The sequence below is a fragment of the Actinia tenebrosa genome, unplaced genomic scaffold (assembly GCF_029948245.1).
Source record: "Actinia tenebrosa isolate PJP-AT-01 unplaced genomic scaffold, QUT_ActTen_1.0 PGA_scaffold7__59_contigs__length_16204524, whole genome shotgun sequence".
Lineage (NCBI taxonomy): Eukaryota > Metazoa > Cnidaria > Anthozoa > Actiniaria > Actiniidae > Actinia > Actinia tenebrosa.
The window spans coordinates 5,824,655-5,850,819 of record NW_028292584.1 but is presented as its reverse complement, the minus strand read 5'-3'; the positions used below and the strand labels follow the sequence as shown (position 1 = coordinate 5,850,819).

The 26,165-nt window shown below is 37.8% G+C and overlaps 3 protein-coding genes across 3 annotated transcripts; 1 reads left to right on the top strand and 2 right to left on the bottom strand.

The window, feature by feature from the left end:
- Nucleotides 1-1,809: 1,809 nt before the first annotated feature.
- Nucleotides 1,810-7,692, top strand: LOC116297313 (uncharacterized). The gene is made up of 5 exons (XM_031705530.2): nt 1,810-2,061; nt 5,546-5,675; nt 5,944-6,129; nt 6,915-6,996; nt 7,267-7,692. Exons 1-5 carry the CDS (start codon nt 1,953-1,955, stop codon nt 7,495-7,497), a joined length of 738 nt encoding a protein of 245 aa, XP_031561390.2. The 5' UTR covers nt 1,810-1,952; the 3' UTR covers nt 7,498-7,692.
- LOC116297311 (mitochondrial potassium channel ATP-binding subunit) lies at nt 7,207-17,862 on the bottom strand. The gene is made up of 13 exons (XM_031705529.2): nt 17,683-17,862; nt 15,288-15,917; nt 14,731-15,033; nt 13,813-14,016; nt 12,837-13,236; nt 12,011-12,082; nt 11,403-11,459; nt 11,201-11,259; nt 10,971-11,033; nt 10,246-10,304; nt 9,816-9,866; nt 9,703-9,740; nt 7,207-8,863 (listed from the first exon to the last, which is right to left on the bottom strand). Exons 1-13 carry the CDS (start codon nt 17,772-17,774, stop codon nt 8,765-8,767), a joined length of 2,127 nt encoding a protein of 708 aa, XP_031561389.2. The 5' UTR covers nt 17,775-17,862; the 3' UTR covers nt 7,207-8,764.
- Nucleotides 17,863-18,556: 694 nt separating this feature from the next.
- On the bottom strand, nt 18,557-24,030 carry LOC116297318 (uncharacterized). Its single transcript, XM_031705536.2, has 5 exons — nt 23,661-24,030; nt 21,492-21,768; nt 20,632-20,825; nt 19,939-20,184; nt 18,557-19,396 (listed from the first exon to the last, which is right to left on the bottom strand). The coding sequence occupies exons 1-5, from the start codon at nt 23,966-23,968 to the stop codon at nt 19,096-19,098; spliced, it is 1,326 nt and encodes a 441-aa protein (XP_031561396.1). The 5' UTR covers nt 23,969-24,030; the 3' UTR covers nt 18,557-19,095.
- Between the last annotated feature and the right edge of the window lie 2,135 nt (nt 24,031-26,165).

The window sequence follows — 26,165 nt, the reverse complement described above, 5'->3', positions numbered from 1 at the left end:
CTCAAATATGGGGATGTCTATCAACTGCATGGGAAATTCCACACCATCCCACTCTAAATCATCTGTGGGATACTTACTTGTCCTACAGGGATCCTTCTCTGCTGGATACAGTGCAGACCTGATTGCCCACATAAAGCATCGATTGTCTTCATTCTTCACGTTTACAATAGCCTTCTTCCTTTCTACCCACGTTGGTAGCGGTACGTAACTCCCCCCTCGTATGGGTACGTACCTGGCCATACTTATCTCTATTCCTTCAACCTCCTCTACTGTCCAACCCGATCCTTCTTTCGTGTAGTTAGACAGCGACTCCATTATTGCTTCTAAGGCTTCACTGAGTGACCTATCCAGATTCGTGGATTCTAATATCACTAACGACTTTGATCGCAACATTGCTGTCGTCATTACCTCGTCTTTTGACAAACTTACTTCTACCATTATGCTCGCTTTCAGGGCTCCTAATTCTTCTATACCTTTTCGGAGAGTCCTTTTAACCTTCCTTTCTGACTGACGCCAAAACTGTCTAACGTCAATCTCACCGTTACCGGGTATTGACACCGTGCTGAAGTTGCTTTGGGATTCCATCTATATAATAGGAAATATTTTATACCTAATACCAAGCACTTTTTAGGTCGTCGTAGTCGTACTCACAGTCCTGACAATGCCAAAACAATTTAACCTTAGTCTCAAACTTCTTACCACATCCACAATCATAACTGCTCATACACTTCGTCTTCATTTTCAAATGCTTTTTCAAATCCGCTTCTTTCTTAAAAGTTCTCTTACATTCTTCGCACTCCATATATAGACTAACATATTTGCGCTGTTGCCCCCAACCACACTTGGAGTGGGGATTGTCCGTAGGTGGATTTTTGACACGGGTCTTGCCCGTGTTGAGATTGCGCTGGAACCCCCATTCCCTATACTACTCTTGAAATCCCGTCCAGTCCTCATTGTCGGCTTTGAAATATTACTTAATAAACTTTCGTCAGGATCAGCTATTCTTCTTAAGAACGTTTTAAAATTTTCCATCAATGGCTCCAATATATGAAGCTATTTTCCCAGTACCATCCCTGTTTAAAAAAAAACACTATTATTTTGAAAATATGGGATCTTCAATGGCTGTTGGCAAAAAGTATTTATTTCAAAGAAGTTAGTCACCTGAAAAGCTATAAAGCTTAGGCCGACAAGGATTATGGGTAGATGCATTTTACATGTTTCAACTGCTCCATATAACTGTTGATGGACTTGTTCATCTCTAGTAGGTTTTAGTCTCACCTTTTCTGAGCTCCTCGCTGCGGTTTGTATCAAAAGCTTTACTTGTTTTACATAAAAAGTTTCTCATGTTCCTAGGCGTTCTCAGCTTTCTGGGTTTTTGTGACTAACTTATTAAATAATAAGTATATATAGCCCATGGTCCTCTGGACTGCTTTATATCGCCCATAGGTATGGTCAGTTTTTAGGCCATATATTTTTTCACGCATCTTGAAAATCATTCATGAAGTTAAGAGTGTAAACAGGTAATAGCCTAAGGCATTCTTTACACAAATACTGAACAACGTGACGTTACTGTATGTCTGCTTGAGAGAGACTCGCTATGCTTATGGAACGAAAAATATTTTTTCCCTGCTCATCTCATGCGGGGCAACGCAGACGTAAAATCAACGTACAGTAATATCATTATTTCACACCAGTTGGATATGTTTTTCATTGACATTTCGACGCTTAAGAGAGCCTAATGACTTTGAACCATTGACCCTTTATCCCAATGAATGACAATAACAATGCCATTCCCCCGTAGTAGAACTAATTAATCCAACAACAAACTGGTAGGGGACATTCCTTGCAATAACACTGAATTCCCCAACTCCTCGACCACGTACTGACGAGAGCTAGCAACTGGAACAGAGAGGGAGTTGCAGCTTTAGATCTTGATCGCTGGAACTAGAACCATGTCTGCTAGCGCTACAAGGAGAGTGTTTCTCGCTTTTGTGATTGCATTTTTACTGGTAGTTTTGGCCAGTACCTCTCGTGTACCAAAACCGCCACTTCAACAACAAGGTGAGACTTCCAATTACTTATGTATCTTCACCGTAAATGCATCTGAAGAGAGAATAGAATTTCCTTTAATAAAGCAATCACCTCCGAGACTGCAGAACGCTTTTTTAAGTATAGACATTCCTACACATGATGACAAGACCTATCTTTGTTGAACTCATTATGTCGGAACTTGATAAGTTGATAAGCTATCCGGCTAGTGTGCTGGATCACTAAGTCCTAAAGCATCTTTGATTGCAATACAATATCCAGAGCCTTAACATTTTGGAGACTGTTATAGAGTTGCATAACCAAGACGCTGCAAAAATAAGATATATTGGTACGGCTTGTTAACTGCCTCAAGAATGAAAATGTCATTAACATTTTAACATATTTTTAATAGAAGACCCACTTATTTGATATACAGAGATGTTCCATATTTCTTCTCCAAGGAATTTTATCTTAGATAAATATTAAATGCGGGGAGCACTTTTCTCAATGCTTTACTTCTTCACTTCTAAGAGGTGCAATCTAAATAGAAAGGGGGGGGGGGGGGGGGGGGGAGGGGAGGTAGTGATCGAAAACCACTCGTGGTTCACCGAGTAGGTCTTTAACGTTGTAATGAATGACCCCTTTGTTTTAAATCCCCAGACACGATAGCAATAAGATTCGATATCTTGACGCGGTACGTACATGGAGAGCAGGGTCGCTCTGCGCCGCTCAACACATGCATAAAACCGTGGTATTGATGGTTTTCACGGCGGCCATGTTGGAGGAACTTAACAAGAATTGTCAATGAATTCTTTTGTTTTATCCTCCAACATGGCCGCCGTGTCTTTTGTTATTTAATTCTCTTGGGAATGGTTGAAAACCATCAATATCTAAACCGCAAGGGATATGATTTTGATATGCATCAAGGCTACTTTTAAAAAAACGTATAATCCCTTTGTAACTAACTACAACATATGCAAAAACTAAGTTTCTCAAAAAAGGAAGGCTTTTGTCGCCAACTCGCGTTCGTTGGCCGGCCATTGCGTTAGGTTCACAGAACCTCTCTCCATGCTAGTATAACACTTCCTGCTTTGACATTTCAATGTCGCTGTTATACTGTAACGAAAACTGCACTAATTATAGGAAACAATCACTCATTACGAAATCAGCAGACGGTGTAAGACGCGTTTATTGATTCATTAAGAAGACAGTAATCAGATCTTCAGTTTGAGGTATGGGTTAACAGTTTGATCACTAGGGAATCACGTATGTTTTGCCGTAGGTCATTCGGATGTTTGTTTTGAGAACGTTTTGGATCTTGAATATTGACCTTCGACGTAATGTTAGAATCTGCCGAATGCAGACTAGCAGTGATTTGGGGGAAAACTTAAATGCCCCTTGACTAATTGATTTTAAATAAGGAAAAAGGAAGCTGAAAAACAAAAAAAAAAAAAACAAAAACAAAAAACCTAGCTTTAGACAACGTCAACAACAAAATAATGACAAGGGATGGACCATTAGATAGTTGTGGGGGAGGCTGCAGGGATTTATGTTGCAAGTAATTTAATTTTTTGTAACAACCCTTGCACTTTTTTGTGTTTGCTCGATACTCCTTTGCTGAAAGGAGAGTTTGCGCGATATTTGTTTCATAGGTGAAATGCTTGCTCGATATTTTGTTGTGGAATTTCCTCAATTATCTAATGGTCCGTCCCGAACTAGCACTAGAATAGCATCACTAGAATAGTATCATTAACCTATCTAATCTAAATGTAATTTAAATCTAATCGGATTTAACACTTCATGGTACCCTGAGAGCAGAGGTTTTTTTCTGAACCCTCCGTGGGCTAGCTGGTGGGTAACTTCATGGTCGATGGAAAACCCAACTGTTTTTTCAACCCACCTTCATAAGGCTACCCATAGAGTGATTTGGGGATTATCATCATCGTCAGTCTAATTATTAACACAGCCGCCATTATCACACAACCACCTCACTATAGCGACATCAGCAATATTGAATCTTATTATTAACGCCTTCGTCATCATCAACATTATGCTCATCATCATTTATCCTCCTCCTCCTCCTCCTCCTCATCATCACCACCTTCTCCTTTACATCAACATTTTCATCATTTACAATACCCTTAACATCATCATCATCATCACCTTCTCCATTACAACAACAACACTGTTTTCATCATTTACATTACCCTTAACATCATCATCATCACCACCTTCTCCATTACAACAACGACAACACTGTTTTCATCATTTACATTACCCTTAACATCATCATCATCACCACCTTCTCCATTACAACAACGACAACACTGTTTTCATCATTACATTACCCTTAACATCATCATCATCACCACCTTCTCCATTACAACAACGACAACACTGTTTTCATCATTTACATTATCCTTAACATCATCATCATCACCACCACCTTCTCCATTACAACAACGACAACACTGTTTTCATCGCTTACATTACCCTTAACATCATCATCATCACCACCTTCTCCATTACAACAACGACAACACTGTTTTCATCATTTACATTACCCTTAACATCATCATCATCACCTTCTCCATTACAACAACGACAACACTTTTTTCCTCATTTACATTACCCTTAACATCATCATCACCTTCTCCATTACAACAACGACAACACTTTTTTCCTCATTTACATTACCCTTAACATCATCATCATCCTCATCATTATTGATCACTACCACAACACATCATCTTAATCAATACTATTGACATTAACATCAACATCGACATTTTCATTATCATCAGCATCATCATATCATCAGCATCATCATTATCATCAGCATCATCATTATCATCATCATCACCACCACCACCATCACCACCTTCACCTTCATCATCATAACGAAAATATTCCTTTTCAAAAGAGTATTTTTTTCAAGTATCATGCAAGGTCGTTCAAAAACCATCATGCTGCTACAACATACTGACAACAAACAACAGTTTTACTTGTTGGAACTCGAAGTATCTTGAGTTCCCACTGGGATCCTGCTTCTAGAACTTCCGAGACTTGCGTTAAGAGTCGTTACTCAGTTGGGTCACTTGGCTGTGCATAGCAAGAATGCATTAGTGTAGTTGAATTCTCGCAAGAAGCAACTGTGAATCTCACAGTACTTAAAAAAAAGCGAGGATGGCAATAAGCTTTCATTTTTCAATTCAGTCCCGGAACCGAAAGCGTCACATACGGCTGTGCGCGCAGGAGGCCAACCATCAGTGCAAGGTTTTTGCTTTGTAATACATTTTGACCAACCAACTACTGCTTTTTTCATAAACGTGTGAACTTGGTAGCTGCGAGATGTTCGTTAAGATTTGGTTTTTCGGTGCTGTCAATAAAAATTAATCAGTCGGTACTTTTCATATTTTGTTGATTGACTTCAACAGAAACTCAAATACCAGCATACATCGCGTGTTTATAAAATAGTAATGAATGAGACTTCAATTTTTTCTGTTTTCATCGTCAGATACAGGGATAAGAAGACGAGAGCGCAGGTCTGAGTGTGGGTTCAGTCAGTATGAACAGTATTACATGCTTTGTTGTGAAGGAAATGTGTATCCAAGATCGGAAACTAATATAGCATGCTGTGGACGAAGGTGAGGCATTTCAATATGAGCTGAGACATGACGTTATACTGACTAAGTGGCTAGTAAAATACATACGCAGAATGGATGGAAGGAAGGAAGGAAGGAAAAGAGGGAAGGAGGGAGGAAGAAAGGAAGAATGGATTTACGTATGAATGGATAGAATGAAGGATGATGATAGGAAAGACGGAAGGAAGAATTGAAGAAAGGGAAGGGAAAAGCAAAAGGAAATAAGGTAAAATTTCTCATGTTTTCTAACCGCCCTTCTTCCGATGCACAGCCCGTACAATCCAGCGATGTCCCTGTGCTGTGATAACCAAATAGTATGGAGAACAAGAACACAAACAAGATGTTGTGGCAATCAAGCTTACAACCCAAGGGAAAATGACTGTTGTGGCGGGAACGTAATCCCAAGACGAAGAGGCAATTTTAATGGTTGTTGTCAGGGGACAGCGTACGACCCAAGGTAAGGCGTCGATCAGTCATAAGGAGGGTGCTGGTGCAGATAGGAGGGATCAGTCACATCAGTATAGGTGGGTGTACTGTTTAGATTTCCAAAAATCAACTTTTGAGCCATAAACGATTGGACTTAAGAAATATAAAGAAGTCATAACTGTTGATAATATTTATCAATTTGAGAGCAGTTGCTTCATTAGTTCAGGAGATATAATAAATTAAAGTTGCTAAATTTTGCAGTAAATGTTTGTTGGTTGGCAACATCTTTCACAATGTTAACTTGAAAACCATCAAGAGATTTGTCCTCAAATTCTCAGATATCTTCCAAAGCGATAAGATCTTGCCACTTTTGACATTTGTTTGTTTATTGCTTGAATTTCCAAGAATTTCATGTTCTTGATCAAAGCAAATTACGTCATCGTACGCCCACCTATTCTCATGCAAGCACGATAAAACGATCTGTAATTTAGGTTCCTGTCGTTATGTAACAACGTTACTGAATAGCAGTTAGAATCTAATATAGAAATCCAAAGATGGATATGAAAATTAAAAGGGGATTTTTTTCGGCCGAAAGAGGAAGTAAAAGTGTAGAAAAACACTCGAAGCGCAGCAGAACCAACAAGGGACGCTACTCACATGAATGGGGATCCTTGATCAAAACTGATCCGTTACCATAGTGGCGAGAGACGGCGCATTATCTGTGCTTACAAATAAACAATGGAAAGCTGCAAATTACTATACCCGTCAGGGATCTTTGCTGGTATCGACCTATTCTTACACTTTTTTCTTATTTAGGTATTTCACTTGCTGCCAAGGAAAGCTATCGTGGAGAAGTGGTTCTGGGTGGTGCTGCGGAGACAGAGAATTTGATAATAGGGTATGGAACTGATATCTTTGATTTTGAACATGAGAGGAAAAAAGAAAGAAAGGAAGGAAGGAAGGAAGGAAGGAAGGAAGGAAGGGAGGGAGGGAGGGAGGGAGGAAGGAAGGAAGAAAGAAAGAAAGAAAGAAGGAAGGATAGAAAGAAGAAAGGAGTGAAAGAAACGATCTTTTCCCCCTAATTAATTAATGGAAAGCAGCCCAAAGACAGTTTTGATGCTATATATTTATATTAGTAATCCGTCTCCTAACATTCCTTATATTTCAGCATTACATGTGCTGTCAAGGGACACTAACGGGTCGTGCTTCACGAAATGACAGATGCTGCGGAACTGTCTCATACGATGCAGAGTTTTACGTCTGTTGTGGCGGGCGAATCACGTGGAAGCCAAGCTCTGGGGACACGTTTAACTGTTGCGGGGACACAGCATACGATCCTGAGTTTTATCAGTGTTGCCTTGGAACTAGAGTATCCTGGCGATCAGAATATTGCTATTAGGACGGCAGCCCTAATAAAGACGACGGCTCGTGCCTTTATGTCTAGGCCGCGTTGTTTTTGCTACATGTATACCGTCCTTTAGAGAGCACGCGGGGAGAAGAACAACTGGGATTAACATTTAAAGCACTTCTATTATTAAAATTATTACTATTTATAACCGAAATTTCATTTGAAAATAAAACTTATTAAAAGCAACTTGTAGTTTCTTTAATTGTTGCGTAGCAACTGTTGCTATGACAGTAAACGGTAACCAGGGCAAAACTAATTTCAGTTTATGGCATGACAACTCTTCCACTACATTGAGCTGATTTCATTTTATTTTATATATGTAACAAAAATCTTAATAGACACTTTTCGAGTTCCAAATTACCGCTGTGCTCCTTGATTACAGACTCATTTACTCAGGGTTAGCCTCGCATCATTGTCTAAATATTCACAAATACCAACTGTAAAGTAAAGAATGCACAACTACAACAATACAAACACTTTGAAATTCCACGCACCTTTACCGAGACACGTGAATATTCTTCACAAAATCGAGGCTAAGCCTGAGCAAATGAGTCTGTAATCAAGGAACACAGCGGTAATTTGGAACTCGAAAAGGGTCTATTGCATGTCAAATGAAGAAAATATTCACGAATTTGAACAGCAAGTTTCTTTTACAATGCGCTGATACTATGCTATTTTAATTTTAAAAAATTGCATTGGAATTTTAAAAAGTGAGATTCAACTTATCCATGGAGGGAGCCCTGGATTAAAGCAAAGGCAGAAAAACATACCTCCATCGTTGCCTAAAAGTTTGATTATAAACGAGTCGAATTAATCATCGAATTCAGTAATTGTGCAGTAAGACTGGAGACAAACTCGCCCCGCAAAGAGTCATGGAATTAACGTCAGCTGCCATCACTTCAATTTAGACCCATAATTCAATGCGGGATGCGTTGGTTACCATTTTTCCTCTAAACTTCGGGAAGACAAGTTCCACGTTAAATAATCAATAAAGAATTAAAAAAATAAATTTGCAGCATTTCGTATAGGGAGATTACGAACGATATCTCAGTTTTATGTATTCTTGGGGTGCACGTCACCTTAAAAGACGCCATGTTGGTTGACGATAACAAAGCATTTCTTATAAGCTTTTCTTATTAGTTCAACCAACATGGTGGCTGTTTTATTGTTATTTATGTCTCAAGAGATTTCGAGTCGTGTGGTTGCACTCCAAGAATTGATTTATGAAAGTAATGAATGTGTGACACAGGCCTTGTTTTTAGATTTCTTCATCGTCTTCATCCTCGTCTTGCATCTGTCGTCTGACCAGTTCAGCGTATAATCCTTTCTTTTTCATTAGCTGTTGATGCGTGCCAAGCTGTTGCAAAAAGAAAACACCATCGTAAACCCCTGTATCGTCGTAAATCCCTGTATCCCTGAAACAACTTCACAAATTGCCTCCAGTGCAAACAATCTAAGAGTCTGTCACGCAACGTTTTGCTGCTACAAAATATTGGAATTCTTTGAGTGAAAATTTCAAGAAGTCCAATAAGAAAAATTTCAAGAAAAAAACTTTTTAATGAGATAATTTTCTCTTATGAACAAGATACTCTATTATAATTCTTTTACTTGCATTCTATTTATGAGCTCTCTTAATCATATCTTTTGTTTTCCCCCTTTTTCTCCCCCCTCCTCTTTTTGTATTTTACTATTACTTTTTCAGTGCCTGACCTAAAAATGTAAATTTTCAAATTTTCAGCTAATTGCTTCAATCAGTTTATCTGTCGCAATTAGCTTGTGCTTTTAACTAGGTAAATGTCTTTAACTTTATGTATTATTGTAAATTATGGCACTAAATACGAAGTTGAGTTGAGCTGAGTTGAGTTTTCGTTCCCACGAAGGAGGGAAACGTGACAGACATTAAGAACGTCTGCGTATAAAGCCATGAAGTAAAGAAAAATCGAAGGAATTTGAAACTGAAGTGACACTACGTCCAGATTATGTGTGCATGTTTTCAAATAGATTCGACTCTAAACCACTCAAGTAGTGAGAAAATGCACACCAACCAATCAAAGTGCTTGAACTCGGAATCATTAAAACCACCCTACCCAACCCCTCACAGTCATTGTTTCCATACGAAATCAGTATTGTGACCGTGAGCGGGTGGGTTGGGTGGCAAATAAGGAGGAAATGAAATCCAGTCAATAGGTACTCTACCTCTTGAATCTTCCCATGTGAGAGTACGACGATTTTATCTAAAAAAGAGAGAGGAAAATTAATCAGTAACGTATTAGAGATAACTGGGATTTAATTTGCTATATTCTTCCTACCTGCTCCTTGGATTGTGCTAAGTCTGTGTGCTATAACAATAACCGTGCGACCTGGAAAAAGAAATAATTCAAAATGAAATATGAATGGATCCGCCCAAATCTCTTTAGAGGAAATTTCGTAGCACTGGGAAAAAAACTCATGGACTTGTCTTGTCGTAGGAGAAATTTCATATTGTGCGCTGTGGCTGGTTCAAAGTATGTCATTTATTCCTTGATGGTGCCGCGCGCCGTGCCGTTTCATCGTCAGATAAATTCTACTTTTAAGCTTGCAAAGCCTTCTCTGCTAGCGCAGTCAGTGTATTTTCCTTTGGTGTTGAGGCGAATTAAAGGCAAAGGTCACAAGATCGATCGGCTCTTCGAGCTAAATTGTTTTACTTCAAAAACTCTCAAGAGAAATTAGCTGCATAAGTACTGTTAGTACTCTAGTTACCTTCAGTTAGTCTATCTAATGCTTGCTGTACAAGACGCTCAGATTCCGCATCAAGAGCACTGAAACAAAATGAATGAACAAATAAATAAATGGGTTATTGTATATGTTGGACGGATGGATGGATGGACGGATGGACGGATGGACGGATGGACGGATGGACGGATGGACGGATGGATGGGATGGATGGATGGATGGATGGATGGATGGATGGATGGATGGATGGATGGATGGATGGATGGATGGATGGATGGATGGATGGATGGATGGACGGATGGACGGATGGACGGATGGGTGGATGGATGGATGGGTGGATGGATGGATGGATGGATGGATGGATGGATGGATGGATGGATGGATGGATGGGTGGGTGGGTGGGTGGGTGGGTGGACGGATGGATGGATGGATGGATGGATGGATGGATGGATGGATGGATAGATAAATGGATGAGGATGGAAGGATGGATGGATGGATGGATGGGTGGATGGATGGATGGATGGATAGATAAATGGATGAGGATGGAAGGATGGATGGATGGGTGGATGGATGGATGGATGGATGGGTGGATGGGTGGATGGGTGGATGGATGGATGGATGGATGGATGGGTGGGTGGGTGGGTGGGTGGATGGATGGATGGATGGATGGATGGATGGATGGATGGAAGGATGGACGGATGGATGGATGGATGGATGGAAGGATGGATGGATGGAAGGAATACGATACTAACCTTGTCGCTTCATCTAGAATAAGAATAGGCGGGTTCTTCAGAAGAGCCCTTGCAATGGCAATCCTACAAAATAGAAAAATAACACACTGTCAGTAAACAGTCAAATAAAAAAGTGGACATCCCCATTACGGTTCAAACCGATTGATCATCAAGACCCTGAAGTTCGGATCCCTGTGTGCATAAAGGGGGCCCATGTAAAGGTTTTTGAGCTTTGATGTTTTGTTTGCTACCTTTGCCTTTGCCCTCCAGAAACAGTTATGCCTCTCTCGCCGAGTACAGTGTTGTATCCCTATGGAAAAAAAAACAACACAAGAATTAAGATCTAGACGCATCAGAGGCAAAGCGGGAGTCTTTGAGTTATAGGGGCAAGCGCGCGCGAAAATTCCCGCCAAAACCACAGGACCTTCAACGGCTCTTGACTAATGCAAATACCTGAGGAAACTGCTTTATAAATGTATCAGCATTGGATAGCTTGGCAGCCTCGTAAACCTGAAAAAATAGAGGGGAAATGGATTGTCTTAGTGTCAGCTTAAAGGTGTTAGGAATGTAGAAGAGCGTGACACAGCATGGCAGGTTACTGAATAACAATTCCCACTGAGCCAATCACAGAGCACAGGATTACTGATCATCCAAATAGAAATTGAGGCACGGCACGGTACAGTATAAAATGAAGGTATCTCCTGATTCGTCAAATAGGACGCTTGCACGATGGCGTCTTTGACCTCTACTACCCGACTCCCTTGCACACTTTCATTTGTTCAGTAAATTAGCACCAATTGTCTAATTATTCTCATGAGTTAATACAAATTTAAATAAAAAGGAAAACTCTCGAAGCATCTTGGTAGTGGGAGTCTAATAACCCCATCACGCAAACGTCCTATTTGTTACGGTCATTTACCATATTTACGATCACGATATGGAATTTGACATCCCGGTTCCACCAATTAGAGCACGCGAAGCCATTCGGGCTAATCTACTTGTCTTTTATCATAGCGATGATAAAAAGATGCATAAATATGCTATCAAGCTTTTTTCGTTACCTCCTCGTCTGTAGCGTTTGGTTTTCCATATCTGATATTCTCCATTATAGACGTAGCAAACAAGATCGGTTCCTATAACACATGAACGTTTTACGAACATTTCACTTAGAAATTGTGAGAGAAAAACAATTGACAGGCTGCACGCACACCCATGATATGCGCTCTCATATTTGCACTCGAAAAGGCCGTATTTGCAATCGGAAGTCACATCACAGTAAATAGATTTATTACACATTTAAGCTCGATATCCGTGAAATAAAGCCGTGAATAAAAACCATATCAGTGAAGTGATACGATATCACTTCACGGTAAACTGTAACTGTAACTTGACTACGATAGTAGTCAAGAGTGACGAGATAAATCTCTATTTAGTGTTTATTTCTATCAAATTCAAGATGAATTTTGTGCTTCTTACATTTTTAATTAAGCTTTAATATCTTGAATGATATTGAATTGGAAACGTATAATTCTTTAACATTTTGTAAGTCGGTTAAGGATATTTAAGACAATAAAACATTTTGTGTGTGTTATATATCGAGCCTAAATGTGTAATAAACAAATTATCACATGTTAAGACATGTGATAATCTCTATATATTCAATGCTGCTGAACCTCGGGACATGTAGCGAAGGAATGTGACAGCAATGGGCTGCAAAACTAACTGCAGTTACTACAATAAGCCTTAGAAGGTATTTTGTTTTTTGTTTCAAGAAAATCATAGACACCCCGGGGGTGGGGGACACACTGAAAGCAGGGGAGGATGGGCTAAGGAAGCCATAGACTCCTTCCCCAAACGTTCTGCGTAATATATTTTATATCATCCTACCTGATGTATATATCCAATAACTGCTCCTCTTATCCATGTGGGATCTAAATCCTTCACATCATGGCCATCAAGCTTGATTTTACCTTTACCTACTTCATAAAATCGCTCTAGCAAGGCAGCTACAGTAGACTTGCCCGACCCACTTGGACCACATAGAGCAACCATTTTACCCTTTTCAATAGACAAGGAGAAATTCTTCAAAACAACATGGCCTTTTCGAGTAGGGTATGTGAAGGTGATGTTTTCGAATTCTACTTGTCCTTTGACATCAGACATGGGAAGTATTTTGCCTCCGGTGACTGGGATGGTCGGTTTAATGGCCATGTACTCAAAGACTCTGGCACCAGCACTCATTCCACGAATAATCTGACCAAATAGAACAGAGATACTACCAAGGGACCTATGTATGAAATAGCAAAACTGGAAATTCATGCCCCTATTTTAATAAGGTGCCACTCGGTTAGCTCAGTGAAAAAAAATTAAACCTTATTTAACGTGGAAAGTACAGCTAGTTTACAGTGTAGTATACAAATTAATAAACTGAAATAAAGAAATAATCAAAGAAACATAAAGTGGTTTAAGAATCCCAACTGGCAAGGAGGCAAACCAGTTGGCTATTTACAAGCATGGTCGAGAAACTGAATTTGAACTACTCAGAAATCAGGAGAAGAGAGACTGATGCTATGACCACTCGACCATGCTGCCTCAATGTAAGTAAGAGTGTTGATCTGTTGTTTGGGAGGTAGTGATTCAATCCTTGGCCAGACCTGCACACAGGGTCTTAAATAACTGAGAAGGTGCTTCCTTTGTTATTACATCTGCAAAATGGTAAGACCTTCACGTGGCTCCTATGACTGTGTTAATAGCAGTCCCATCCCTAATTAACTAAAGACGTTAAAGGTATTGCCAAATGGCAATAAAAATGATATCAAGCTCTTGATGTGTGATAATCTCAATATATTCTGTAGATACCTACCTTTGTATTGTCTGTGTAGCTACTAAAAAGCTCATGAGATCCCCAGGCCTGAGTTCCCTAACAGCCAGCATTGATCCACCGGCATATAACACAACCAGTGCGAGACCATTGATAGCTAAGTTAGCACCTCCTTGAAAAGCACCAATACCAAAACCTAGCAGCTCATTTAACATCTTTGATTTGCCCACCTCTTTTGAGTATAAACTAAAATACAACATGGGACATGTCAATTAACCTCCTATATGCAGACAAGTCTATTCTCTACTTTCACATCCCCGTAATGCAATAATTATCAGTTTATTTCAAGTTATTTTTGTGTGTACAGATCATCAAGAGTTTTGGGTTACAGAAAATGTATTGACTTACGAAAAAGTTTTTAAAATTTACCTTAAACGTCTTCAAGCTTCTATCCTTTTCTGCTTTTTTTATTTTTTCATTTTATTTTTGGATACCAAAGGTATTGTCAACATTGTCTGATCAGCCTTCTCAGCAAAATAAGTGGGTCTTTACCCTCTGGTCACCCCCCAAAGAGGCAAAGTTTTATGAAGATGTGAAAGTAGAGAATTTGGGATTCTGTTGGTTATAATTGGGATTCCTGTGGTGAGATAGGCTCATTTGATCCACAGGGCCCCAAATGTTTTAACCCCCTTCCCCCCCCCCTCCCCCCTCCAAATATATAGTACTTTGTCGTAAAGGTTTTTGTAGGTTGGATTCATATTATGAAACTTAAATTGACTCATCAACCTTTAAAAATAATTTTACATTTTCCTTAGCTTTCAACCGACACGGTCATCCTCAGAGGAACTAAAATATAAAATTATTTTTAATGGTTGATGAGTCAATTTAAGTTTCATCGTATAGTACTTTGTTCATGTAGTAGAGGCTCTAGAGGCACAAAGAAACAAATAAATAACTTACTCTGTTTCTTTCTCTTCCATTGCAAATGCTCTCACAGTTCTCACGTTACCAAGTGCCTCGTCAGCCACAGCTGTTGCCTTGGCAACCTGTTCTTGTGCCCTCCTTGACAAACGCCGCAGCAAGGAGCCAAATAATGTCCCAAATATTATGACGGTAGGGAGGACTATTGCTATAACACCAGTTAACTTGGGTGAGATGTAATACATTGTAGCCATGCAGCCAATCACTTGGGTCGTACTCTTAAGACCCTGGGATATGCACTGCTTGAATGAACTCTTGAAATCTTGAACGTCAGCTGTCAACCTGGCAATGAACAACAACCAGATTATAATTGATATATTAATTTTTACACTTTTTTATTAAATGATAAACAATAAACACTGATTTTATCAAACTCTGAAACAATATGAAAACACAGCTAACTAACAGATCAACGTGTTGTGAACATGTTGTGTAGAGAGAGTCTTACACGAAACAAACCGTTGAAGGTCTCCAGTAACCTTAAGTAAACACATGTTTGTCTGTAGTCATAATACTGATAAAAACCTCAAGATTACCTGTTGATTAATTCCCCAGTTTTGTGCACATCAAAAAAAGAAATATCCTGTCGTATAAGTGATGCAAACAATGCTGTCCTCATTCTCTCAGCCAGTCGTTCTCCCAAACATGACAACATTGAAATATACACAAAAGTTAAGCCTGCCTGTGCCATATAAAGTCCAAACAATTGTGCAACAGGCATTTTTAGCACTTCGAAATAATCCCTTGCATGGTCCTCTGATGCTAAATTTGACACAACGTTCACAAGGTTGCCTAGCAATAGAGGAAGGTGTATGTTCGTCATGGCAACAGCAAAGGCACTCAGGCTTGCTAATATTAAAAGCCAAATATCAGGAAGAATGATTTTGAAGAACAGTTTGAAATCAAAGCTAGGTGGAGTTTTAGCTTCCTCAGTTATCTCAGTATCTTTTGCTTTTGAAAGAGCCACATTTTTATGGCTTAATTTCAAGCCACAATGAGCAACTGGAAAAAGTCCTTTAGTCTTTATCGCAGCTGCAACACCAATAGCACTGAATAAAATCTGCTGGTGACTCTTATTTTCAAGCTTTGCAAATGATTTGAGTTTGTTGAGGCTGAGTGTTTTTCTGATAAAATTGGTGAAGGTAGATGTCAAAGGCTTGTAGGAACTGCAAAAGAAAAGACCAAAAAAAGAAATTAACATATGAACAGAGATCAAAATAATGCAGAAACAATGAATGTTTATGCAAGATACCACAAAATGCATTTGTCCCAGGACCCACTTCACTCGTTACAAGGGCGTCCTAAATATTCATTGGCAACCCACAACACAATGCTTGAGACCCAAAAATGTCCCAGGACTTACTTCACTATATCTAATACTAAGTGTCTACAAGGGCTTAATCCTAAAATTAGGAGTGGTCTGGACAAGCAGCATTTTGCATCTATTATTGGTATTGATTTGTCCAAGGCATTTGACAGCTTGCCACATGACTTACTTCTAGCTAAACTTGCTGCTTATGGTTTATCCTTTAATAGTTGTTCACTTATAGGGAATTATCTTACAGATCGTTTTCAGAGAGTTAAATTGGGTGACCAGTTTTCTGATTGGAGCCCACTTATCAGAGGAATTCCTCAAGGGTCTGTATTAGGCCCTCTCCTCTTCAATATTTTCCTCAATGATTTGTTATTATCTGAGCTTCAGTCTAAGGTTAGTTCATATGCTGATGATACCCAGATCTTTGATGTTAGTAATGATGTTTCTCTACTACATAGGCATCTGCAGTCTGATCTTCTCACTGCTCATTCGTGGTTCTGCTCCAACGGCCTCATGATGAATCCTGATAAATGTACTACCATGTGGCTAGGCAAGAGCAAGGGCATAAACACACCTTGTTTTTCCATTGGTAGTGAGGTGGTCAGTCTTGCAGATGATGTCAAGTTACTAGGTGTAACTATCGATAGAGATTTAAAATTCAGCAAACACATTACAGAGATAGCACGGAAGGTTGGCAAGCAAATTCAAGTCTTACAAAGACATAAGAAACTAATTAATACTGATGCCAAAGTCAAATTATATAATGCCTATTTTTTACCTCATTTAGATTATTGTTCTATTGTATGGCATCATTGCGGGAGAGGTAATTCAACCAAATTAGAAAAACTTAATGAACGCGCTTTGCGTTTTATTTATAATGATCATAAAAGCACATATGAGGAATTATTGTTGCGTATTAATCATCCTACTTTGTATAATAGGAGAATGCACAATATTTTAATATTAGTATTTAAGGCTCTGCACGGACTGGTTCCTGAATATATTTCTAAGTTATTTACACTACGTAATTGTAGCATTAATTTACGGGGTGATAACATTCTTATAGTACCTAGAGTAAACACCACTAGTTATGGTCTTCATTCCTTGGCTTATCAGGGTAGTAAGTTATGGAATTCTCTTCCAAACAACATGAGATTGTTGCACGAATTAAGTAAATTTAAATCGGAAATTTCCAAAGTCAAATTTGATATTGACTGTTGTACCTTTTGTAGAGGATAATTCTATTTTAATTTTATTTTACATATATACATATATTTATTTCATTGTTTACATCCATATTTTTATATTAGCATCATGTAATTTTAATTTTTAGTTTAGGTTATTTATAACTTGGAGATATTAGCATGTACTTGCTATCTTGTAATTCAAGTATAAATAAAGTTATTGTATTGTATTGTATTGTATGGTCACCCACGCACAGCACAATGTTTGTGGCCAAATCGCCAAATGCGTCCAAGAGTCACGTACAAAACTTTTGCCTGGGATCTCAATTCTTTGAGAATAAGTTTAACAACCAAAACAAAACGTTCCGATACAACGTAAGCTTATTTATATCATCCTCTGGTGTGTAATTAAATCGTTATGTGCTTACTTACCGTGTAGAAAACGAAGCTGCATTTAAATAACAACCACGGATACTTGCTCTCGCTGTATTTCTACACAACGAAGAAGCAATAAATAATGCCATTACTAGCTTAAAGTCATCTAAAGCTACGAAAAATGAGATGATTGAAGGTGTTTTGAACTAAGTTTTCATGAAGCAATTAATCCGCCATCTTGAAACTAAGTAACCAAGCCTGGTTACAGGACTTGGGGGCATGGTAATGAACATAGCTTTCAACTTCGTTATTTGCAATATTCGCATTTCTTTATTCCATTCAACATATCATTTCCCTTTGTTTAACGTTTGCGTATGAGAAACATGAATATAGATACAACTTAACAATAAATTGTCGTCTAAAATGGGTAATTATTTGATTTAGGTATATTTTTATTTATTTTCTTTTTTTTATGAGAAAATAACATTATTTTTGTTGGGTTGGCCATAATAGCAAAGAGGACTCAATATATCTGCGAACAGTGGACTGTAAACGAGTATTTAGTGAAGTCAGAAACAGTGAAAAGACAACCAAACAAACAACAAGACAAAAAAGTAATGATAAAAAGGTCCTCTTTTACTCCGACGGACTAGCATCCGAAACGTCAGAAAGTTTTTTCATCTTTTCACGGTGTATAATTTACCTTTTTATCATTACTGTTTCATTAGAAACACCGACGCAGCTCACACTAGTTTTTAGCTAGTTATATCTTCAACAAGACAAAACAGGTGTTTCAAATTCTTTTTTTATTATCATTATTAATTTTTGATCGAAGTCATCTTCAGTTACAGTTCGAAAATATAAGCTAATATTAACATTATAAATATTGTTATTTATATTTCAACTTGTAAAACCAAATTACTGAGATATATAATTTTTTAAATCCAAAGCTCATTGAAGTGCGCGAGTAGAAATAACTGTGAACGATGTTTTGACCCAAACAAATGAGGTTTGAAAAACTGCTTGAGGTTGGTTTTAAACGCTAAGATTCCTTGTCGCAACTTGTCTCGCGCAAAACAAAAACTTGAAAGTTTAACGAAGGTATAAGGTATGGTTTAACAAAAGAAAATAGATGATAAAAATTGCACTGAATAACTTACATGCACAAAAGGCTGCGCAATCTTTTCGAGAGACAAGTTGTACTGGAAATGTTCACGTGTCAAAACGCTGAACTCGCGCGTTTTGATTTTATAAATAGACAAAGTTCCGCATAAATAAGTATAGCAAAAATCTAACATCAAAACCAGAATTAAAGTAATTAAGGAAGCCCACGTAGATAAAAATAATATTGTGAAATAAAAGCGACGCAAGATGTCGTTTGCTAACTGAACCATTTTTCGATTGGTTGAAATTTATTAGTTTTTTCTAAAGTGGGCTTCCTGTGGTTTACTTATACTCGAAAACTTCGTTCTAGTTTTCCCGATAAAACATATTGTCGTAACCATGGTGACGTAATTGTATGTCTTCATATAGAGAGCAGCTGTTTGTCGGCACCCAGTTTGTACCATAGAGGTTTCCACAGACGTCTTGTTGGTCAGAAAACCAGGTTTGAGGAACGTTAGTACAGGTCTGATGTTCCTGTTTGAGGCACTGGGGTTGAGGTGCCTCGAAGTGGAAACTAGTGTTGATCGGTGGAAGACAAGTTCGCTGTGACGTCATGGAGGCCTGAGGTGGCTCCCAGAGGATAGGATCGTTCATTAGAGGAATAAATCTGAAAGAAAATCAAATAAAACGGAAATGAGAAAAAGGAAGCTTAGCTGATAAGCATTTCTGTGTTACCCAATCAAATTAGAGGCTTTTACAATCACCCAAACAATATTGCTAGGACATGTCCACTAATATATAAATATAGTGTATGCAAAAACGTATCCGAAAAATCGAGTTAACTTTGACGTTTGAGAAGCCACGTGACAGGGCCCCACAAATACCGTCGACATACAACGAATTATCTTTCAGACAAGTAAAATATGGAACACATAAAATATATATTTTATAAAAATTACAAATTTCTCGCGCGCTGATTGTTTTTTTTTGTTATCATCAAAAGGACAGGCAGATAAAGCTGACGTCAACAAGCGCGCGCTCTTTCCCTTAATCGTTTTGATGAGTAAAAATATGAGAAACTTTTATCGTTTTTGATATAGTACGTCTCGTGGATCCACACTACTTTGATAATGTGATAACACAACTTATCGTCAATAAGAGGACAGACACATAAAAAACTAATGTCCATATGTTAATTCGTATATTTACCTCGATTGTTGGTTAACCATCGTTTCTCTTGAAGGATATGACTGACAGTACAAATTCATAGGTGGGAGAGGGGGTGGTGGGGGTGTTGGGATTGACGGAACAGTTTCCGGGAAATGACCAAGAGGTGGTGGGTGAAGTCTGGTCACGGGTGGCGGTGATGAGATCTGTAAGCGCGGACGCTTTGTCGACTTGGTAGAGTTACACGACCTATTCTGCTTTTCCGTGTCCTCATCTTGGTTCATTGACCTTCAAAAATAATATTGGTTGTGTTAGCGTAACTTATATAACGAGCTGTGAAAAACCTTCAGTGTAATCAGAGTTACTAGAAACGTTTATACTTGAATGTAAAGACGTCTGTGGCTTTCCGAGTTCGATAAACAGCAGGATGCATTGTGGTCTAGCTTCAGTACAAACAACAGCATATAAGGCATGATGGACAAAAGATGTTTGTACCCAATCTAGACCACAATGCACCATAATCGCTATCTCAGAAAAGGTCTATGGCTGTTGCGTGAGTAAGGCTCAAACCTCGAACTAAAAATGAGTCAAACCTCTTTGGTGTAAATAAACCAAACGTCTACAAATTGATGTTTTTACCCAAGCTAGACCACAATGCACCGTGTTCGCTATCTTAAAAGAGTCCTTGTGCAGCTTATTATTAGCAAGGTTTTAGTTTAGTTTCTCTTGATTTACCTTTTTCCTTGTCTGAATGCTTTGGCAAATGGATTATGTTCGATCTTTAGTCTTGTGATGGTAGGGTTCTGGTAGCACGTGACTGCGATGAAGGCCGTTTCAGGGAAATCGAAGATCCACCTCTCGCAGTGAGGAAGGTCTAGTCTAGTGACTATCAACTGGGCTTTGTACTTCTGTAACGATGATAATATAATCTGGGAAAGAAAAAAAGAAAATTACCTCTTGATTATCATAAATATTTTATAATGCAATGCAGGAAAAGAACGCTAATAAAGGTAACTCATCAATCCATTTCTTCTGTCCGCAAAACCTAGCATCCTAAATTCCAAAGCGATCTGTGAGCGAGTCGTTTCCTGATTTAGATCAGCCAAGAGGTTGCTTCAGAGTAAGTCGATAAAATCGATAAAATCGGTTTTGTGGCATTTCATATTGCATTAAATACAGCTTTTACGAAAGAAAGAAAAAAGGAAAAAAAAAAGACTGAAGGGGCACAAAGCGGACAGCGAATGGTCGGATAGGTGATTGGAGATCACACGACCGAAAATAATTGTGGGCACACATCTAAACACGAATAATCGAGTGTTTTGAATGGTTTGTTCGACTACAAACAACACTAAATATCGCAACAATACCCTATGTGTTACTGATCGACGAGAATAATAATAAGAAACATTAATTATCAGTGAGTTGGTGTATTATGTGCCAAGAAACGAAAATTAACACGAAAAGTTAGGTTGCTAGATCACTCTTCACCATGAGCGAGCAAAAAAACGCCATAAAAAAGCGTTCCTAAAAACAAGCCCAATGTTGCAACGCGTTCTACAACTCCAGAAGCTATATTAATACCTGGCAATACTCACATAGTCACAGTATGGTTTGACATTGTTCGACAGCTTTAACTTGTCGAATTTCGCTCCCTCTTTCATCCATACTCTTCCAAGTGTTGATCCATGGGGGTGTAGGCAACGAGAGTGTTGGACGTCAAGCTTCACCGCTGACCCAGTCACGACCCACTTGTCATTGGTCAAGTCATAACGGTAATGATGATTGTCTATGCTAACGATCTGCACCATGCAGCTGTAGTACTGGTTTGCTTCCATTCCTGATAGACGAAAATCAAGGATGGGGAACATACGTCTGGAAAAAATGGAAAACAAAGTGTTTGTTAGTAAAAGATATCTTAGTGTTAAAGAAGAAAAGTGAAGTTCAAGATAATGTACGGAGAAAAATAAATGAATGCAATAAAAATTTTATCAACAAAAAAAAAAAAAAAAAAAAAAAAAAAAAAAAAAAAAAAAAAAAAAAAAAGAAAGAAAGAAAAATAAAAGAATAAAACATAAATAAATAAACAAACAAACAAATAAACAAACAAAAAAAACAAAGAAATAAATGATTTTAAAAATTAGTCAAAAAATTAAAATAACTGTAAGGAAAGAATAGAATGTATAGAAAAAAATTAATGGATAAAGGTATGAATGTATATGGAAAAATAAAGAAAGGATGAAAAATACAGTAAAGAAGTAAGTATAAATAAGTACAGGAAAAATGAAACGAACGAAAGCGAAAAAACAAATGGATAAAAAAAATGAAATGAGAATGAAAAATGAGAATGAAAAAGAAAACAGAGGTAAATGAAAAGTTAGACTAAATAAAAGTTTCATAAAAATCAAAATGAAATTAAAACAAACGAACGAATAAAAATGGGAAAATAAAAGAGACGAATGCAAAGCAAGTTTATGTAAAACACGTAGAATACAATCAATGTGCTTGGAAATCATCTATATTGAACTTTCGTTTATAATGATTATTTGCAACCTATCTACAGTTATACTTATTAAATATAAAGTTGATCTAGTGATAATGATATTTAGTTGACTAATAGACAAGTAGGTAGGTGAATTACAGTTGATCCGCCCGAACTTAAAGTCGATGCGCCCGAGTATAAAAAGAATTAAAACAATCAAGTCTAAATCGCCGCTTTACTCTATTATTGCTTTCTGTCTCTTTTCGTTTTTACAGTATCATAATTTCAAGTGATTTGATATTGAGTCAGGATCGAACCGAACCGATCGAACGATTCAAGAGCCGAAATTGTTCGCTAAACTGGGGAGAAGGTAGGTATCTCAAAATTGCAAAAAAATAACTACGCGAAATGATTTGTTTATAAAAAGCGGATACGTTCTGCATGCACGAGTCAACAGCTCAATTTTCCAACTAATGAGCTACAAATAATAACCAAAAATAATGAAAAAAATTAATTATTAACAATTATAAATGTTTTTTTCTCGCACGGCTACAAAACAACAAGAAGCCATTTCAGATTGCTATGGATTTCCTGGGAATTATTCCATGTTTTAAAGAAAAATAAATCGAGAAAACTATTTGAATCAACTGCGCAAACATGATTGTCTTATAGAACGAAATTCGTTTCAAAGCAGTTCGTGCACATACCATGCGAGGTACGAGGTAATTACAAGCGCAGAAGATTTGCAATACAATGAGACAAATGAAAAATTTCAACTATAGATTAATCTTCGTGAATCATGCTTCATAAAACCTGCGTTATTTATTGTATTTTCATTGATGACTAAGCGCTTTTTACATTTTTTCCGGCTCTTCTTGAATTTATATTTGCATTTCTTAGTAACGTAAGAAAATGTGCGCAGAAGAGAAAAACTTTCACGAAAAAAAATATTAGCGCTTAGTCTACTTCTTAGCTTGAGTGTTTATCTACGAAGCAGTGTTCTTATTATGTGCACTAGTAATGGATAACGACAAAACAGAGTAATTTATTTGACGTTGTTGGAAGTCGTACTCGCTACGCACCGAATTGAATTCTGAAGGTACAGGCAAGACTATCAAAGGCGAACGTTATCTTTAAAGAACTCATGAGTGCGCAAATAAAATTTTGGAATAATCATATAACAGTCTAAAATCTTTGGCCCTCAGGAACAGTAGAGTAGGTTCAATTTTTACTACAGAGTTGTAATTCGCGTGATGCAAGAAGCTAACTCCACTGACATACGTACCTTCCGGCTCGAGTAATAATCATCTCCGTTTCATTCTCTCTGAAGACGTTCCACAACTCATCGTTCTTCAGCTCGGCTTTTATCTTGTTTTTGGGTCCAGCCATTACGGATAAAGTCATTTCTTCACACGTACTTGTTGCTGTTGAAGTAGTTTTCCCTAACGAGTAGCCGAGTGAAGATTGGATACCATTTTGGGGATATAAACACGGTCCACGTGATTCACACTCGCTCCAGTTCGTCGCGTTCGTCTTCTGGGAAAGAGGTGCAGGATAGTAGCACTCGGAGAAGTTACTTCCATAGTTATCCATAGTTCTTGCTAGATATTGCACGTTAGATGAGACTGCTCGCGAGACGGTTCACAGAGAAAATGAATAAGCTTACGCGAAGACCTGTTTATGTATCAGCACTAAACAATGAAATATAACAATGAGGATACAGCTATGGAGCGTGTGTATCCTTCTATTGCTTGTTCTATTGTTTGCGTTTCGCACCTTGCCATGGATCATTGATTTTAATACAGAGCAGACTATTATAATTCAAGCTTTTAAAAACTATCGGTTTTTTTCCTTGTTTTCTTTTTTTTTTAAGATGGTAATTTGAATACCACACTAATCAAATGAATGAAATGCTAGTAACTGACTTCAGGGCGTTGGTTAATCTTATTTGAACTGAGAGGAAAGGCATCACTTGATTGTTTGTTCCTATTGATGCAACTGCAGTTATTGATTCGTAACAAGATTAAACAGACAAAGATTCTAATTATAATAGCTTTCGCATTGTCAAAACAATTTTGAGAACTTCTAGGCAAAATCATAGTCTCCCTCGCATCCGTTTTTAGTGTTGGTTGACTGTAGGTGAAATACTGTTCCTTCGAACTAATTCATATCTTTCTTGTTCTCTCAGGTAACTTTTTTGAGATAATAACTTTTTTGAGAGAACTGAAAATTTTTATAAGCCAGAATAATAATCTTAAAAAACCCAGCAATTTCATAGCTAGCGCTTGGCAAACGACTTAATATGATCAGAGCATGAAAACCCTTGCGCAATGGAACGTCTCTGATTCCAAGCCAAGGCGCACAGGAACTAAAGGTTTGAAACAAGAGGAACAGTCAGGATTTCATTTTTGTTGCTCCGTTTGAACTTTAAAAAAAAAAAAAAAAAAAAAAAAAAAAAAAAAAAACGAACAAAAACAAAACAATGAGCAAAGATGCGTGCAGTAAGTGAAATGTTGGACGACACTCGAAAGAAAAACAGCAAATTCAGATGCTTGGACATCGTGTAAAGAATTTTACTCGATATTTTTTAATTGGAGCTGAAACTACCATATGAGTTAGGCTCACAAGTACCTCCTTACGATGGGGACTTTACAAACCGAAAACGAATGTTTATTTTAGTATAAGAAACATAAGGATAGTTCGTTCCGAATGAACAAAAATAAACGCTCTAATCGATCGCACTACTTGTTCTTACTTTATAAACGCCAAACTGTTCTAACTTGCAACGCCGTTTATATAAACGCCCAACTTTAACACCTGGGTTCAAACCATTTACTCTTTTAAAACGTTGGATGACGCGACTAATCTGCTCCTCCCAAAAAAAGTTAAAAACCCAACGATAATAAAGAACAATAGACAAACAAAAGGCAGAAACGGTTGATCGAAGGTGTGAAAACCTTTTATAACTCGATGCTGGATGACGCGATGAGAGGACGCGCTTGCGCAGACAACGGGAAAAAAGCGGGAATAACTAAAAAACTTTTAAAAAAAACTTTTACCACTCTTTTCATTGCTACGCGATGATCGAGACAACAGTCGCGACCGAAAAATTGGGAAGTACACTTCAAGCTTTTAACTCGTAAAGAGATGTAATCATTTTGTAGTCGTTATCGTGTACGTAGATTGAAACTTTAGATTGTAAAAAATCGACTACGATTCAGACTTGCACAGGAACAATCTTAAAACTCGAACTCGTACTCGTCGGATCTAAAGATCGCTATTCTCTGATTGGCGGCAGAGTATTGCCCTATTTTCCTGTTACGGCTGTTGTCTCGATTAGCGCGTGAATGAAAAGAGTGGTAATGGGTCTAGATCTCTTCAAAGTTATTCTTAATATTTTAGGTAACATAGGAAACTTCATATTCTATCTGGCTTTCCAAGTGATAAACTCATATCGATAATATTAGCGGTTAGTTTTAACCAATGATTAATTTTGTGTCACCTTGAGGAAACAGTTTAAACTCCAGAATTGGTCACCATCCTTGATTCAGCGTCTAAAACGTGATTTGTTAATTTGAATCAAAAGTTGTTTGGGACTGCGTGGGCGGTGTTGACTCTGATACAACAAGTGAATAAGAAGAAAACTGATGCACATTGTTAAGAATAAAGACGTTGAGTTAGTCGTCCTTCGTTGGAGAACAAAAAGGTCGAGCCATGAAAAAAGCAGTTTAAGACAAAAATAATCCGAGGAGACAAAAAGTCAATCATCTAAAGAATCTTGTTAATTTTT